The 19,134-nt window shown below is 38.6% G+C and overlaps 1 protein-coding gene across 5 annotated transcripts in view; it reads right to left on the bottom strand.

Annotated features, from left to right (window-relative positions):
- Nucleotides 1-2,477: 2,477 nt before the first annotated feature.
- intu (inturned planar cell polarity protein) overlaps nt 2,478-19,134 on the bottom strand; it is a 93,915-nt gene continuing 77,258 nt past the window's right edge. For 3 of the 5 annotated variants that reach the window (XM_072256141.1, XM_072256142.1, XM_072256143.1), the window contains 7 exons: nt 14,071-14,133; nt 13,332-13,553; nt 10,788-11,267; nt 7,971-8,068; nt 6,065-6,254; nt 5,111-5,274; nt 2,478-3,087 (listed from right to left, as the gene is read on the bottom strand). In XM_072256141.1, the coding sequence (XP_072112242.1) occupies nt 2,976-3,087; nt 5,111-5,274; nt 6,065-6,254; nt 7,971-8,068; nt 10,788-11,267; nt 13,332-13,553; nt 14,071-14,133 (1,329 nt within the window). In that variant the 3' untranslated portion in view covers nt 2,478-2,975. Of the gene's footprint in view, nt 3,088-5,110; nt 5,275-6,064; nt 6,255-7,970; nt 8,069-9,527; nt 9,693-10,787; nt 11,268-13,331; nt 13,554-14,070; nt 14,134-19,134 lie in introns of those variants that run through there. The other 2 variants (XM_072256144.1, XM_072256145.1) reach the window with 2 other exon arrangements.

Raw genomic sequence — 19,134 nt, 5'->3', positions numbered from 1 at the left:
CCTTACTGACCTGGTGCTTTGGTTCCCAGCCCCCTGCAAATCTAATTTAAACTCCCCAGCCAGGATATTGGTTCCCTTCCCGTTCAAGTGCAATCTGTCCTTGAGGAAGCCATGCTGGTAGATCCAAGCCTTGAACTTGCCAGGTAGGCCTGACTTGTCCACACAGGTGAGCCAGATTTCTAACTCCTTGGCAGTCTTCTAGATGGCAGCCACGTCTCTTAGGCTGCAGTCAAAGACCTTCCCCAGGCTCTTGATTGGTTTCTCAGAGATGGATGGGATAGTAATATGATCCAAGGAGAAATGGAACTTGTCCTGTGTCTGCCTTTCTTTAACACCAGAGACCTGGATTTCTCTGGCTTAAAGCTCATCCTTGCCCATGCAGTGAGTCTCTCTAGACCCTGGAGGATCTATTTATTGCCAAATACTGAAGTAGTTGTCCCCATGAGGTCATCTATGAAGGCTCTGATTGGGGACTGCCGTATGCTTGTTTTAGTCAGAGGGCCTCTACACTCCACTTCAGCTGCCTTAACCAACATGCTCATTGTCAGGGAGAAGAGAAACGCTGAGTTTGTAATCGGGTTATAACACCTTTCTTGAGCAGGTGCCAGCATGATGTGGTCGTTCCTGGGGAGACTTGCAATCTGAAGTTCTTGTAGCAGTCCAGGATGAGGTCCTTTAACTTTCTCAGCACATAATGTTGGTTCAGCGCAATCTCCACCAGCTTATGTGGTAATGGTCCGTACAGACTGGTAAAGTCTAACCATAGTACAACTAGGTCTCCCTTTCCTTCCTGTGCTTCCCTGATCAGCTGAGAAACCACATGCATGTGTTCCAGGCTCTCTGAGAATCCCTCCTTTCTGTACATATGTATCAATTTAGCCAGTTCTGATGAGTCAGGTGACATGAAATGATATTGAAAAATATCTTCTCTTCCTCAATGAGCAGCAAGGTGGATCTCAATTGCTCAATCTTCTTGAAATTCCCCACTTTGGGGATCCAGACACCTTCTACACACCTTTACAGGTCTGCAACCTTTCCCTTATGCCAGATAACCCCAAGGTATTTCCAAAGTAACTGGAGGAGCTTAGGGCAGCACTTGTACACCTTGTAGGGCACTTTGCTGGGATCAGACTCAGAACTAGCTCTGGCTGCTTTGACTGCTTCCTGGATCTCCTTCTAGCAGAGCTGCTTGCCATTGAACTCAACCATAGGAGGAGGAGGATTTATGAGGGCACTATGTTGCCCTAGCTCCAGCTCCCTAAGTCACTGAGGGAATTCTGAAGGTGTAGATCCATCTCTTGTTTGGAGCTTCTGAGGTGGCCACTATGGCTTCTGTCCTAGCAGCTGCCCAGTGAATCCATAGGGATTTGCAATAAAGGCAGCTCACTTTATGGCTCACTCTCTCCCGTCTTCCATGTGATTCTGGCCTGTGCAGTTTCGTAAGATTACTTCTGAGGATGTTATGAAGCTTGGCAAGTTGTGGCTTTTGTTCTTCACTTGCGTCCCCCTCCACGCACCCCCCCCCCCCCCAGAACGTTTAGTCAGGGTTCGGAGCTTTTAATGCAGCTGGTGTATTTTTAAGTGTAGGGGCTTTGCTGGCTTTCTTCTCCACTAGGCTGAAGCTCCCAGTAGCACAACTGAGAGTTGTGCATGGAGGTTCTGGGCACTGTGGGGTGACCCCAGGCTGGGCAACTACACTTTGCAGGAAAATAATGGAAATACTGATTATGGTCTGAATTTACTGAAACAGGTGCCAGTTTGGTACTGCAGTACTACAAATTGCACAATTAAAAAGAGGCTCCGCTACTCTTTAAGCTTGAACAACACTGGAAAAATGCAACAAATTAAAGAGTTCACAGTTTTCAAAGGATGTCAGTTTGTAAACTAAACTGGTGGAGATGTTGTGGAATTTGAAAAATAACATGGCATATTACCAGCAAATGATTTCAGATGCTTCAAGAAACAGAAGTCAAATTAAACAAAAATATGTGTTAAATACCTGATAAGATAGAACTTGAAGACAAGGTGATTGTATTTTTTCTTAAATTCTGCTCAACACAATGTGCAGCTCGAAACAGTTCTACATGTAGAAAATACAGCTGAAAACTGCAAAAAAAAAAAAAAAATCCCCCCCCCCCACCTCCAAATAATAGCAGCATATTATTCTGGATCCTTCATCTGTGGTTTTGTTACTGCATTTAATAAGGTTATTTGATCTAGCTCCTCAAGTTTAAAAACCCTTTCCCATAAGGTAGTTCCCCAGTACTAGGCAAGGATGCTCTTCATGGTCCATTACATTCCTCAAAAATATTCATTGGAAAAGTCTTACAAATTTTGTTTCTCTTCTATACAGCCAAGCTTCCATACCTTATTGAAATAGTTTAGTACTAGTTTTTGTATGATCACTTGAGAACTTGAATATGACAACATTGACTGACATGTTAATGTTTTAGCTGCTCCATTTATTATCTTTCCCAAAGCAGTCAACTTACAATTCAGGTGTGTTATTTTATGAAAAGAAAACATGTGTAAATATCCTTAAAGACATATTTCAAATAATAGTTCATTTTTATTCTATGGTCAGTTCCAACAAAATTCACTAAGAAATGAAAACATAACAAATCTAAATTCTTTCAATTAGATTGCAATTACATTTAATTTATATCCAGCTATAGAATTGTTTCATTATTTGAATTGGTCCAATTATTTTTACTGTTGCTTTAATAAACCAAGAATATTGTATGTTTTTATATTACTGGGTTTAGGGCAATCGATGGTACTCTGCCATTCTATATATATTTTAAAATACTTGATTATTTAACAGTTCATCAAAAATATTCAACAACATTTTGAATGCAGAATCAAGTTAATGGAATATTCCAAAGAGAATTGTGAATCTAGTTCTACATACAGTATATTTTGGAATGTGGTAATGTTATGCTCACAGAAAATGTTCTTATAAATTAACATCCACATTATGTAATCAATCCAAATGACAGTCTGAAAGCAAGCTCTACAGCAACCTCTGACACAGAATCATGGAAGCATACATAAAACTCTTGAGGATGAAGATCTAGAAGAAGTCTTCTGCAATAGTAAGAAGAGAAACAGATTACAGTACTAGGATTGTGATACATGACATGGAAAATCTAAATTTTAGTCCTGTGCATTAAAGCTTCTGTACTTTAATATTCCCTTGGTCCTTCAAGCTACAAAAGAGGAGAACTGTTTTTTTAGGTTCCCAGAGCTACATTGGTGCAAGGAGATTGGCTACAGTTATACTCTGCTTCAAGACATACATATAGTTCAAACAGTTGAACTAACTGATAGTAGCCAAGGCCTATTGGTGTCTGATAGACTCATATCCATTCAGTGCAAAATTATGGAACACAAATTTCTCCCCCAGTGTCCTTAAAAAAAAATTGCTGTTTACAATCTTCTCCAATTGAAAAATTACAAGTTCATTATGATATAAATTGCATCATAGTTTAACTATATAACATTGTTGTTATTTTGGGCAAAAAGGTTAAGCATCAATACAAATTTGGTAATTATAGGAGCAAATTTAATTCAGTGTACACTCAGTGGCCACTTCTTTCGGTATTACCATACACCTGCTCATTAATGCAAATATCTAATCAGCCAGTCATGTAGCAGCAACTCAATGCATAAAAGCATGGAGACACGGTCAAGAGGTTCAGTTGTTGTTCAGCCCAAACACCAGAATGGGGAAGAAACGTGATCTAAGTGATTTTGACCATGGAATGATTGTTGGTGCCAGACGGGGTGGATTGAGTTATCTCATAACTGCTGATCTCATGGGTTTTCAGTCTCCAGAATTTGTAGAGAATGGTGCATAAAACTAAACAAAAATAAAAAAACCAGAGAGTGGCAGTTCTGTGGGGAAAAACACCTTGTTAATGACAAGGGTCAAAGGAGAATGGCCAGACTGTTTCAAGCTGACATGGAGGTGACAGTAACTCAAATAACCACACATTACAACAGTAATCTCTGAACACAGAACATGCTGAACCTTGAAGTGGATGCACTACAGTAGCAGAAGACCATAGCGGGTTCCACTCTTATACCTAATAAAGTGGCACTGAATGTGGATAAGATATATTTCTAATTAATCCTGTTCCACTGCCTTAAGCCTTACCCTGGTGGTAGTCCAGTAGGTGTATCTGCCTGTGATGTTTGCTAGTAGCTACCTATTTGTCATCTTGCCTTCAACTAAGTAAGAAATTAGTATGCATTTGGTAATCTCTTATTATTGTTCTTATTGTGCAAAAATAATTACATTAAATTAATCCGATTTTATGGCTGAGTGAAATAATTCATATCTTAAAGGAAATAGTATTCAATAGCAGGCACACATGATTAGGGCTGGGGCCCATCAGGAGTCTCAAAATAAAATCAGAATATAATGTAAAAACTCAGCAGGTTTGGCAGCACCTGTGAAACAAACACTTAACATTTCAGGTCAAAGACACTCTTTAGAACTGAGAAAGTTAGTCAAGGTAGCAGAGAATGTGTGTGAGGGCAAAGGAAATGCATGTAAGAGGGTGAAATACTGTAGTTATTAAATAGGCAGATAAGTCTGTGTAAGGCTTCAAAAGGACATTGAAACATTAGAGAAAGTGCATAAAATGCTTAACAAGTGCAGAGAACGCAGTTATTAGTAAGAATGAATAAATTAAAGCTCCTTTTTCTGCAGTAAAGAATACTTGGCGTTATCAACAGCTTGGGCAGAGGAGATGTGCACTATTTTCACAGGACAGATGGAGGTGGGCAACACAAGTCCACTGCGGAATCTACCCGGGATTGCCAAAACAAAAAGATAAACGAGCATGAAACAATAGTTTGAGAAACTGAAATATCTGGGATGTGGTGTATAAACACTCAACACAAATTGGGTGACTAAAAAGAACATGCACAGAATATGCTATGTGATGTAAAAGATGGCTCAGGAAACTAAAGCTTAGTTATTGTGGATGCTAATAATGATTATTAGGGATATAATAATGTAAACCTAATTATTGACTAAGAAAAATCATGCAATGAAAAATTGTAACTTCAAACTTAACAGCTTTTAGTCATATCGACTTACCCAACAACCCAGTAAGACATGCTGGGTGGTGGCTTCTTCTGGTCAGTCCAATTTTCAGGACTACATTGGAATAAGATGCCATGTTCCTTTACTGGACCAAGTCCTGAGCTATTTTTCCTTACACTCACTGGAGTTGAATTGTGGATAATATCTGGATATCTTTCCTACAAATACATACTGAAATTAAATCCTCATTATCTATAGATTATAAAAAACAAATTAACATTCCAGGTAGATAAATTAAAACAAAAATGATGATAGAGGATATTTGCCAAGATAGTATAAACTGAATGCAATTTGCATTAAGTATTTAATACTACCTTGGCAAATATCCTCTATTTTATCACCAACTAATTTTTAAGTATCTTCCCATCAGATATCAGTATGTATACTAACTAAAATATCAATATATCCTTCTGAGAAGTTCATCATCACTGCTTCATTCTTAGAAATGGGCCCTATAGATAAATTCATCATAGTTCTAGTATCTGACGAGACAAAAATGCACATAATTAAAACATTAGTGCTTGCCACCACTCAGACACTAGGCTAACTATACGGCATTCGTAGTCAGATACTTGACAGGCCAAATGATAAGTAATTCCCTTTTCCCTTTATTTTAACAGTACCATACACTGAATACAAATAACGAAAACCAAAGTTGATAATATCAATTGATGTGATGGAGTTAGTCTCATTAAAAAAGTCTACCAGTTGTTTAATCATAATAGCATTGTGCCCCAAACCAACATCCGATACAGGCTAAACTGATTTCTTCCACTTTGGACCAATGTAGATTGAAAGGAAATCATCTGTATGTGGTAACCCGCTTCATTGCTTTACCCAATTCTTCAACTTTTATGTTAATTTACCCTGGCCCATTCAGTACAAGTTCTATAGATATCAATACATTGCATTTTTAAATAATGACTATATATTTTTAAATAACCTCACCCATTTGTCCATAGTCTGTTGGAAAACTGACCGAATTGATAAGCAACAACGATGGAAGTTCTTGATTAACTGTGAGTGAATACAACCATTAAGTTGTGCAACTTCAGTATGTGTGGGCGTAATGAATATTCCCTGCACTGCTTCTAAGGAAATATAGTGAAAAAGAGTGTTTTCTGAGCCTGATGTCAATCTGAAAAACAAGATATAACAGGCTTTCAACAATGTTTGGTGTCAATTTTCTTTCATTTGAGAAAATACTTAATCTATAAGTTGACATAATTTATATGACTTTGAAACCAAACATTCAGCACAACCCAAGTCTTTCAGCATGCCTTCACCTAGTCAATAATTAGCTCTTTGGCTTTGTGATACTGAGTGACAGGTTATTGTTGTAGCATCATTCAGCTCCCTCCTATATGCTGCTTTGTCACCACCTTTGATTCGACCAATAACAATGGTGTCAGAAAACTTAAATATGGCATTGGAGCTGTGCTTAGCCTCACAGTTATATAAGTATAAAGCAGGTAAGCAGGGGACTAAGCAGACAGCCATGTGGCACACCTGTGCTGATGAAGATTGTTATTGCCAATCTGAACGAACTGGGGTCTTTAAGTGAAGAAATCAAAGATGGAATTGCAGAAGGAGGTACTGAGGCCTAAGTCTTGGAGCTTATTGATTAGTTTTGAGGATTGAATGTGCTGTACTCAATGAAGAGCATCCTGATGTATGCATCTTCATTGTCTAGATGTTCCAGGGTTGAGTGAAAAGCCAATGAAATGGCATCTGCTGTAGACCTGTTGTAGTGGTAGGCAAACTGGAGGCAGATCCATGTCGCTCTTCAGACAGGAGTTAATATGTTTCATCACCAACCTCTCAAAGCACTTCTTCACAATGGATGCAAGTGCTACCAGATGATAATCGTTGAATCCGGGTGATAACACGTTCTTCTTGGGCTTATAATTGAATATAATTATATTTAGTATCTTCTTGTAATTGAAGCCTGCATGAAGCAGGCTGGCTGGTGGTGCAGTGGCATCAGCGCCGGGCTTCGGAGTGAAGGCTCCTGAGTTCGAATCCAAGTTGGGCCACCCCCCGAGCATGTTTTCCATCCGTGCCGGGTTGAGCGTCGAGCTAGCCACTCGGCCTCGCAAAAGACAAGGGTCGCATCAGGAACGTTCATATCGTGATCCGGTTATTCCTCCGAAAGGAGACCAATCCTGACACTACGCACCAGACAAGAATGGCTGGCTGTCTGGTGTGACACGCTAGGAAGGAAGGGCATGAAGCAGATGCGTATCCCAGACTGCTGAAGTGAGAGGTTAAAGAAATCAGTGAACACTCCAGCCAGTTGATCAGCGCAGGTATGCGATCAACATTGAAAGAGGTACTGGGGCAATTTTACAGATACACTTCCTTAATTTCTACACCTGATCATTTTAAATTTCCATATTCTATGTTCATCTGTTTCTTCCTTTTCTGCTTTTATTTCAGCACTGTTTCTATTGTCTACACGTTCCTTAACTTTAATCAATCTACCAGTGTTGACCTGATGTCGGATGGAATAGTAGGACTTCTGTGATGTAATGGCATCACATGTGGGCATGGGTGAGGGTTATTACAGAAAGAGATACAAGTAAAAGGAAAAATCTGAAACAAATAATAATTATCTAAGCTGATAATCTGTCAAGGACAAAGATATGAAAAATAATGAAAATTTTTATTAAAAATTAAGAATTTTACAGATACATCTCATATCCACAAAATATACTTATTTGAATTCTTTATTTCAGTAATCAAGTAAGTAAAAAAAAACTGAGAAAAAGATAAAGCATAACCAGATCTGGAAACAAAAGAAAACACAAATCAATTTTTAAATTACAAGAACATTGTATAAACTTAAACTTACTTTCTTATATAGTGCATTTCCTCAGTCTCTGTCTCAGGAAGGCTTTTCTTCATACTTCCCAGAAAAAATGGATTTAGAAAACTTTGTTTCTTCTTGTTCTGGAATTGTATTAGATTTTAACTAATTGATTTAAAATAAAATTTTATAGAAATAAACAATATTTCAAGTTTTAATTTAGCAGCAAACTCTATATCCAAAATGTAAAATAATACTTTGTTAGCATTGCTCAGCAATTAATTTTAACTATCACAATATTTTTACTATTGGTGTAAACTATGAGATGATTTTTCTCTAGCACAAAAGAGAAAGAGAATTTTTTCCAAGAGTTCTAATGGAAATATCTTCTTACATGAGTAAATGTAATATTTAGTACTTTAGATGTTGAGAAAATTTGCTTTAATTTAAATAAAGATTTCCTCAATTAACAGGAAAACAGATAGAATTTAGTGATTAAGTGCAGTTCATATCTGTAGTACAGGTCTGTGTCATTGATCAAAAGCCTAAATGCACAGCTCTGTGATCGAAAAACATTAGCAAGTCCACCTGAGCCCACAACTGTATCTGTCAAATTTGCATCCTAATATGCTGTAAGGAACCAAAAGGCTTTGTAATTAACTTTTCAAAGAAGCTGTGAGCTGAGAGGGAATCCTGAGTTGTTCATAGAAACTGTTCAAACAAATTGCATTTGGGATTTAATTATGTGTGGTCTTCTCTGAACTTATGGCATGTAACTAGTAACAAAGATTTATAAGTTAATAAATTCTTAATTAAGCTGGTGTTGGCATGACTGATTATTTCCCTGACAGCTTCGGAAAGTCAGCATCAGAATCAGATTTATTACCATTAACATATGATGTGAAATCTGTTCTGTTGCAATAGCAGTGGAGTGTAAAGGCATAAAATTATTATTAATTGCAAAAATAAATAAACAGTGCAAAAATAAAAGGAATAATGCGGCAGTATTCATGGGTTCCTGGCCTATTAAGAAATCTGATAGCGAAGGAGAAAAAACTGTTTCTGAATCACTGAGTGTAGGTTTTCAGGCTCCTGTATCACAAAGTGGGAACATTGGGACTGCCAGAAGAAAAATTGGGATGTCAGTCTTATTTCCTGGAATACTGGAAAAATTAGTAATGAGAATTTTGCAGCTCATGTTTGATTAAAAGCAAGTTCACAGCACTGTTAATTTTCTGTGGTTTGTCCTATACCCAAAGTAGTCAACATCTTGTAGAGATTGAAGCAAACCTGAATTGTGCATTTGTTTGCCATTCTTACATTTCTTTACATCATTAAATTTTTTTTAGAAGATTATTGCTTGCAGAAATTTGCCAGTTGCATTTTGTGAATGAATGTTCAGTGCCTGGGCTGGAAAAGACCAGAAGATTGCTTGAAATTTTCTGAAAGACGCTACCAAGTGGAAGGAAGGGAGTGAGAGACAAGGAAAGGCTGAAACTCACATTGAGAAAGGGCACAGGGTTAAAAGCGGGGGCTAGAAAACGAGCAGACGTGATTTCTTTAAGATTTAAGAAATACCAGAAAGGAACTTCAAACCTTTTTCTCTCTTTCATGGGGAGATTTTTACTCTGTACTTTCTTCAACGGCGGAGGCGGACTTAAGATGGTGTTAAACGGCGACTCCTTTGCTTGCATCTTCGGAAACAGCTCTAATTCCATCTTTAATATCTCTATTCTTCCCTTTCAGGATTGTTTTGAAGACCCTGACCTGGAGTTAAATACAGACTTTGGTTCTTTGTGAGAATGGGACCCGTTCTCAGGGTTTCAGGACTGGCCGTGGTTGTTCGGCACGCCAAGGGTTCGGCCTGAGAGTCCAGCTTGAATTTGAAAGCCTAAGATCTCAGGGCTTTTGGAGACGGGCAGACCAAGGGTTGGTGTCAAGGCAGGAGACTTGCGTGTCGCCGGGGAGGCCGGAAAATCTTTCGCTGTGGGCCTGAAGACCTGAGATCTTTGCGATCTTCAGGTACAGAGCTCGTAGAAAGCGACAAAATTGACCTGCAGGGCTTGTGTCTTTGCTATTGCTTAGCTCATGCTTGTGCTTGGTAGCGGGTGCACTTTTTTTGCTGGGGGGGGGGGAATCGTTGCTTGCTACCACTTACGCGCAGGAGGGGGAGCTGGGGGGCAACTTTGGGGTTCTCACGTTTAACTGTCATTCATTCTTTGGGGCACTTCTCTGTTTTTGTGGATGCTTGAGAAGAAAAAGCATTTCAGGATGTATATTGTATACATTTCTCTGACGTTAAACTGGACCTTTGAACTCAATCCTGATTATAACAAGTCATTAACATAACACTGAAAGTGATGCAAAGGTCATTGAACAGATGAAACACACAATGCCTAAATAGTAATATTATGATACCTTGGTCTGTATTTTTTGCACCGAGAACACTACTTATTGGAAAAGTACGTGAACACCTCTTGAACATCATCAGCTATAGTTTGCATTGTAGTAACAGCAAGCTCAACAGAGCTTTGCTTCTTCTTGAAGTCTCAGTCCAAATCTGTGTAGTTGCATGCGACAAAGTTAACATATTCACCACTACCTTCAGATTCATTCTTGAAAGGACAGTAAAGGAAAAGCCTATTTCTCACTAACAGGAAGTTGGAGAGGTATGGTTAAGGGAAGAATTCATAAATGAGTGACATTCATTTCTGTAGGCATTCATCCAACTTATACTAGATGTCATAAAATTTTAGTCAAATATATTGAACAAAAGATTTTAAATGTACTCTCTATATATACATTTAATGATTATTTGATGGCTTCAAACCACACTATTACCTCAAGCACACGTCTACTGACCTCAGATCCACCAGAACCCAGAGTCTCTCTACGGAGATGCTTCTTGATGTTACTGGATGTAGAAAATGAATTGAAGTTCATACTGAAGGAACTAGTATCTCCAGATCTTTCACCAGCATTATCAGATGTACTATTGCTCCTTGGAGGACCAGATTTTGGCATCCTCAGGCTGGAATCTCCAAATAATGTCCTTCGGCTTTTTGGAGATTGTGTTGACTTAGATGTACCTTGCAGCTTACTGATGATAGGGGAACTGGTGATACTTTCAAACTTGTCACGAGGAGGGAGGAACCAATCAGCACATGATAGGTATGGAGTGGAAGGACTGGTCAGCCTACCTTGTATACTGGCTTCTAGTCCCTCAAGCTGAAATAAGGTTGCTTTAACTTGGTCAACATAAATACTGTCTGGTCCCGGATTTCCAATTGCTCTGGATGCACATCCTCCTGCTTCTAACACCACACACAGCATGAAGTGCCTCTGAAGAAATAGAAACCTTAATTAATTATTATATTTCAAGTACTTCTAGACATTCCTACTGAATACTCATTAGAAGATCCATACCTAGGCAAAGAGTAGGGTGCTTGTAGCTATATTGTTACTTTTACGTTAATTGCAAAGTGCTCCTATGTAGGGATTAATGATGCAGTTTTGGTCACCTACCTACAGGAAAGATGTAGAATAAAATTGAGGGAGTACAGTGAAAATTTACAAGGATATTGCTGGGACTGGAGGACCTGAGTTATAAGGAAAGGTTGAATAAGTTAGAACTTTATTCCCTAGAACATAGAAGATTGAGGGGAGATTTGATAGAGGTATACAAAATTGTGAGGGGTATAGATAGGGTAAATGCAAGCAGGCTCTTTTCCACTGAGGTTAGGTGACACTGCAACTAGAAGTCATGGGTTAAAGGTGAAAGGTGAAATGTTTAAGGGGAACATGAGGGGAAACTTCTTCACTTGTGAACAGTGTGGAATGAGTTGGCAGTGTAAGTGGTGGATGTGATTTCGATTTCAATGTTCAAGAGAAGTTTGGAAAGGTACATGTATGGGAGGGTTATGGTCCAGGTGCAGGTCGATGGTTCAGCACAGACTGGGTGTGACAAAGGGCTTGTTTCTGTGCTGCAGTTTTTTATGACTCTACATATGTTTTGGTTCGATATTGTCATGTCTTGCTTTAGCATCAGTGCATCTACAGACATGAGCACAAAGTCTAGACAGACAGCAGAGTACAGAGGAGGTGTGAACTTATAGAGGTGATGTAAAAGAATTTAAGATCCTACTGGCATCATTTTAAAGAGCAGTAGACTAGACCGTTATTCTGGATTTTACAATCAATAAAAAATGTATATTTTATTTTTTAATTTAATTTTTGTTTTAAAGATATGACATGGTAACAGACCCTTCCAGCTCAGTCTGAGTACAGAGATTCAACCAGTGAATGGCAGGTCACATTAGCAAAAAAGTTGGAAAGAAGTTGCAGTTTATGACTGGAGAAAGAGATACTGTATGGTACTGATATGCAAAGACAAAAAGTAAAAAACAAAGGTTTTGATTAGAAACGATGATGGTGGCTTTAAAAATATTGGTGACACTACTTACAAAGAGCTAACAATGTCTCCTTACAACCCAGGAAAAAAATGCCTAATCAGCAATGTAGTGAAAGTGGATTAATGGGAACAGATGAAAATGAAAGTGTAGAATAGAAGTTCAGGCTAAGGATTAACACATTGCTCACTTGGGAAGGAAAAGGTTGAAAGAAGCATGTTGTCTTGATCTTGGTTTCAAAGAAGTCATTAAGTTCCACTTGAAGGGGATTTTGAAGAAGTTTTAGGGAGATGATGGTGACTGAGAAATTAAAACAGGAATTATTTTTAGAGTCAAGGATAAACCTACAGTAGTTTAGGCAGTAAAGAATGAGATGACATTCATGGACCAGTCAGATCTGCCCTTTGACAGAAAGATAAACTAGCTAAGTGCTAGATACCATGAAATTTCTCTTTTTGTAATGGCCAAAAATGAGGTTGCAAAAGCGGATTTTGTAGAAAATTTTATGACTTTTAAAAAGGAATTGGATAGTTTCTTGAGGGAAATAATTTGCAGAGCTGCAGGGAAAAAAAGGATTGGAAATAATAGGATTGCTCTACAAAGAGCTCGAAGAGACTTCATAGCAAGTATTTTCATGCGCTTTTTATTTAATATCCCACAACATATAATGCAAGTTGAGTCATTTAACTATCTTCAAAATTTGTTCTGCCCATTGTACTTAATTTGTATTTTTATGGCTAAAGCTTGTGTTGATTTTTTTTATTTTACATTTAGAAATGGTTCCATACAGTTGAGCTTAATTAGTGACCATATGGAATTACTACAATCATTTAAAGCCTTCACAATAAGAGACTATATAATTTAAAATGTGATGCAGGTAACTTGATCCAATGCATAAATGTCTTTAGCCCAATCATAGAACAATAATACTTCCTTTAGAATGCTCACATTTGAACTGTATTGCATCATATATTGATACACATAAATTGATGCATACCAAACCAACAATCAGCAAAAAGTATCTTCCTTTTGGTTCCTGGTAACCCTCAATGATTGGCTCACTACTTGATACAAGATATCTATATGGAAACACTTCACGCCATATGACCAGCTGACCAATCCGTTTCTCTGCTGCTAGGGGAAGTAAGCAATAATGCTGACAATAAAGTGCGATGTCAAGGAGATCATCTTTGGGCAAATGATTGCCAATCAAATAACCCTTAAAAATAAAATGAAAATACAGAAAATAAAGTAAGAAAAGGATTGCTATAAAATCAAATATCATGAATTGCAAATATCACATTGTTATTGAAAAGAAATTCATTATTTTCCATAAAAGAATAAGTGCATTTCTGCAAGTTGTACAAATTATACACTAGGCTATCTTCACCGGTTTTATCTAATAACTAACTGAAAACACTTCCATCTCAAACCTACTAGCAAACATTTTTCAAGCCCTTACTTTGGGAGTTAGGTTTCATTCAAAAATTAAATATTATTATTATTATTATGGTGGTGAGTACTTTTTATCACAAGTTTAACAACTGTTTAACTTTAGATTCACCGAATCACTTTCCAAAGCACTTCCATCTCCACTGTCCTAGCAAATTTTCCTATTTACAAAATTCATGAATTGATCAACAATGTAGTATTGTTGTGCAGGTTGTAATATTGTTAAGGCACAGTTTGATACTTTTCCTTAAGTTTTGTCTTCTAACATCAATAACTACCCTTACCTTGAAGAATAGACAGGAGCCCAATATCACATATAATCGTTGCATATCATAATAATCTTCAGACTGAAATCAGGACAAGATAATTAGGTTCTTGGTGGCAACAGATTTGATAGAAACATAGAAAACTTATAGCAAAATACAGGCCCTTTGGCCCACAAACATGTCCTTACATGAGAAATTACTTAGGGTTACCCATAGCCCTCTATTTTTCCAAGCTCCATGTACCTATCCAAACAGTAGGTTGACAACAAAATTAACTGACACAGGAGCATATATTCTCTTGTTTTGACCATTATTTTAGAGAACAATATTCTAAATAGTTAATATCTGTGTAGCTATAAGTGAAAGATTCTTTGCAAGTAAAAAACAAGTTTTCAAAAATTGCTGTTTTCAATGTGTCCCATGGAGCCATGGGCACCTACCTACAGGAAATCAGAGTGGCACCTATCTACCTATAGCCACGGACAGATCATCAAGTCCGTACCAACCATCAAGCATGTTAAACTAATCTTATGCTGATCCCACTTTACTCTCCCTAGGTTCTACCGCTCACATACATAACTGGCAGCTTTTCAGAGTTTTTACATGTTGCTTTGCTTCCCCCCCACCCTGTAGCTATGCTCATCAACCAAATGACTCCACCAATAGCATTTCCATCCATCAGCGAGATTCCCTATGTTCTATTCATCATTCCTCAATACTCTCTGCAACTTTCCTGTTTCCCCCCACCCACCCCAGTCCTGATAAAGGTCCTCTGTTTGATAGGTTAAATCAGTTTTTTTCCCAGCATATCTTTGAGTGTTTCCAGCATTTTCTGTTAGAAAGTTATTAATTATTGTATGGTGGTGGAGAGGGGTGTTAGATGGGGACTGAATAAAAAGGAGGGGATTATACTGCCATTGTATAGAGCACTGGTGGGTCCACAAGTCCACACCTGGAATGCCTAATCCAGTCATAGTCTCCATGTTAATATGCTGAAAGAATAAATGTTTACCAGATGAATGCCTGAATAGAGTGAGTTATCTTATGAGGAGAGTTTGTTCAGGCTAGGCTTTTATCTGATAGAGTTTTATCTGATAGAGATGAGAGGTGACTTCATTGAAACCTACAAGCTCCTGAAGAGTCTTGTCAGGATAGACATGGAGAGAAGTTTTCTCTTGAACTAGGAGAGTTATCCTTTCAGCTGGCACCAGCAATCTCATTGTAAGTGATCACCCATTTAAACATGTATGAAATGTTTTGTTTTGCCCTCAAAGGTTCATGTGTCTTTAGAATCCTTTGCCTCAGATGGAAATGGAAGAATTTTTCTTTACAAGGCAGAGGAACAAGATAGTGAAAAAAATACAATGCAGCGGGCCTGAGGGGCCATTTGGTCTACTTCTGCCACTAAATTCACATGTACAGTGTATCTCTCACATTATATACTTCCTTTTCAACCAGCTGAGATTCCAGGAACTGTTTTCAAAAAATGCATGGGTCTCATCCCTCATATTTTTGTTATCTCCTACAGCTCCTTGAGATCTGAGCAATTCTCTATTTCTGGTGTCCTGTGCAACTCTGATTTTAATTGTTCCATCCCATGTAGTTATCCTTTCAGCTGCCTATGCTTCAAGCACCAGCAATCTCTTTGTAAAATTCTCCATAACTTTCTCCTTCATTTAAGATATACCACAGAACTTCATTGAACAAGGCGTTGGTCACCTGTCCTAATATCTCCATGCATGTTACAATTTGTTAGCTTGTCACTTGATTTAGGAAGCTTTACTTTGCTAAAAAAAAGTATAAATAAAAAAAATGGGTGATACTGTAAGCCTTAAGGATTTATCACTGAAATGAGATGCTTACTGGTCTCTCATTTACTATTTGCTCATCTGTCTTTCCCACCAGCTATCTTTTCTTATATATTAAAAAAATCAACACAGCTGATGCCGTTCTTGTCCATCTTTAACCTATGTTCCAGTAATGACCTTGTTATCATATTTCCATTTCTATTACTGTTCACAACTTAATCTCCACAAATGGAACTGCTTACAGCCATTTTAAATGCAACCAAGGGAAACAACCTGTGCTAATGCAAATTTTTATAAACATGTTTTGTGATAAAATGAACCCAAAAAATTTGTGTTTGTTGCATGAAGCCCATTTTTCAAATGACCAACAATGTCACAATGTTCATCCTGGCTAAATTGAAATGAAGGTTCAAACTTTTATCTCAGGGGGATGGCTCACTGCTGGTTAGAGAGGAGATTAACGCAATAGAAAGGAAGGACATTAGCCGGGAGGATGTGGAATCAATATGGGTAGAGCTGCATAACACTAACGGGCAGAAGACGCTGGTGGGAGTTGTGTACAAGCCACCTAACAGTAGTAGTGAGGTTGGAGATGGTATTAAACAGGAAATTAGAAATGTGTGCAATAAAGGAACAGCAGTTATAATGGGTGACTTCAATCTACATATAGATTGGGTGAACCAAATTGGTAAGGGTGCTGAGGAAGAGGATTTCTTGGAATGTATGCGGGATGGTTTTTTGAACCAACTGAGAGCAGGCTATTCTAGACTGGGTATTGAGCAATGAGGAAGGGTTAATTAGCAATCTTGTCATGAGAGGCCCCTTGGGTAAGAGTGACCATAATATAGTGGAATTCTTCATTAAGATGGAGAGTGACATAGTTAATTCAGAAACAAAGGTTCTGAACTTAAAGAGGGGTAACTTTGAAGGTATGAGACATGAATTAGCTAAGATAGACTGGCAAATGACACTTAAAGGGTTGACGGTGGATATGCAATGGCAAGCATTTAAAGATCGCATGGATGAACTACAACAATTGTTCATCCCAGTTTGGCAAAAGAATAAATCAGGGAAGGTAGTGCACCCGTGGATGACAAGGGAAATCAGGGATAGTATCAATTCCAAAGAAGAAGCATACAAATTAGCCAGAAAAAGTGGCTCACCTGAGGACTGGGAGAAATTCAGAGTCCAGCAGAGGAGAACAAAGGGCTTAGTTAGGAAAGGGAAAAAAGATTATGAGAGAAAAATGGCAGGGAACATAAAAACTGACTGTAAAAGCTTTTATAGATATGTGAAAAGAAAAGATTGGTTAGGACAAATGTAGGTCCCCTACAGACAGAAACAGGTGAATTGATTATGGGAAGCAAGGACATGGCAGACCAATTGAATAACTACTTTGGTTCTGTCTTCACTAAGGAGGACATGAATAATCTTCCGGAAATAGTAGGGGACAGAGGGTCCAGTGAGATGGAGGAACTGAGGGAAATACATGTTAGTAGGGAAGTGGTGTTAGGTAAATTGAAGGGATTAAAGGCAGATAAATCCCCAGGGCCAGATGGTCTGCATCCCAGAGTGCTTAAGGAAGTAGTCCAAGAAAATAGTGGATGCATTAATGTAATTTTTCAAAACTCTTTAGATTCTGGACTAGTTCCTGAGGCTAATGTAACCCCGCTTTTTAAAAAAGGAGGGAGAGAGAAACCGGGGAATTATAGACTGGTTAGCCTAACATCGGTGGTGGGGAAAATGCTAGAGTCAGTTATCAAAGATGTGATAACAGCATATTTGGAAAGCGGTGAAATCATCGGGCAAAGTCAGCATGGATTTGTGAAAGGAAAATCATGTCTGACAAATCTCATAGAACTCTTTGAGGATGTAACTAGTAGAGCGGATAGGGGAGAACCAGTGAATATGGTATATTTGGATTTTCAAAAGGCTTTTTGACAAGGTCCCACACAGGAGACTAGTGTGCAAACTTAAAGCACACGGTACTGGGGGTAAGGTATTGATGTGGGTAGAGAATTGGTTGGCAGACAGGAAGCAAAGAGTGGGAATAAATGGGACCTTTTCAGAATGGCAGGCAGTGACTAGTGGGGTACCGCAAGGCTCAGTGCTGGGACCCCAGTTGTTTACAATATATGTTAATGACTTAGATGAGGGAATTAAATTCAGCATCTCCACGTTTGCGGATGACACGAAGCTGGGTGGCAGTGTTAGCTGTGAGGAGGGTGCTAAGAGGATGCAGGGAGACTTGGATAGGTTAGGTGAGTGGGCAAATTCATGGCAGATGCAATTTAATGTGGATAAATGTGAGGTTATTCACTTTGGTGGCAAAAACAGGAAAACAGATTATTATTTGAATGGTGGCCGATTAGGAAAAGGGGAGGTGCAACGAGACCTGGGTGTCATTATACACCAGTCATTGAAAGTGGGCATGCAGGTACAGCAGGTGGTGAAAAAGGCGAATAGTATGCTGGCATTCATAGCAAGAGGATTCAAGTACAGGAGCAGGGAGGTACTACTGCAGTTGTACAAGGCCTTGGTGAGACCACACCTGCAGTATTGTGTGCAATTTTCGTCCCCTAATCTGAGGAAAGACATCCTTGCCATAGAAGAAGTACAAAGAAGGTTCACCAGATTGATTCCTGGGATGGCAGGACTTTCATATGATGAAAGACTGGATTGACTAGGCTTATACTCGTTGGAATTTAGAAGATTGAGGGGGGATCTTATTGAAACGTATAAAATCCTAAAGGGATTGGACAGGCTAGATGCAGGAAGATTGTTCCCGATGTTGGGGAAGTCCAGAACAAGGGGTCACAGTTTGAGGATAAAGGGGAAGCTTTTTAGGACGGAGATTAGGAAAAACTTCTTCACACAGGGAGTGGTGAATCTGTGGAATTCTCTGCCACAGGAAACAGTTGAGGCCAGTTCATTGGCTATATTTAAGAGTTACATATGCCCTTGTGGCTAAAGGGATCAGGGGGTATGGAGAGAAGGCTGGTACAGGGTTCTGAGTTGGATGATCAGCCATGATCATACTGAATAGCGGTGCAGGCTCGAAGGGCCGAATGGCCCACACCTGCACCTATTTTCTATGTTTCTATGGCACAGTTGGTATGTAAGTCGATACATTATGTAGTAAGACTGTGAGGAAAGACAGACAAATAATAGGGCAAAATTGCAGACAGTAGGATGAGTTGAAGTGTAACATGGGGGCAAAAATTGAAAAGAATGATGACTAAAGGAATGAAGATGTTATATTTGAATGCACACA

Source organism: Mobula birostris, chromosome 4 (assembly GCF_030028105.1).
Source record: "Mobula birostris isolate sMobBir1 chromosome 4, sMobBir1.hap1, whole genome shotgun sequence".
Lineage (NCBI taxonomy): Eukaryota > Metazoa > Chordata > Chondrichthyes > Myliobatiformes > Myliobatidae > Mobula > Mobula birostris.
The sequence above is the reverse complement of the archived record's forward strand: the minus strand, read 5'-3'. Positions and strand labels throughout refer to the sequence as shown.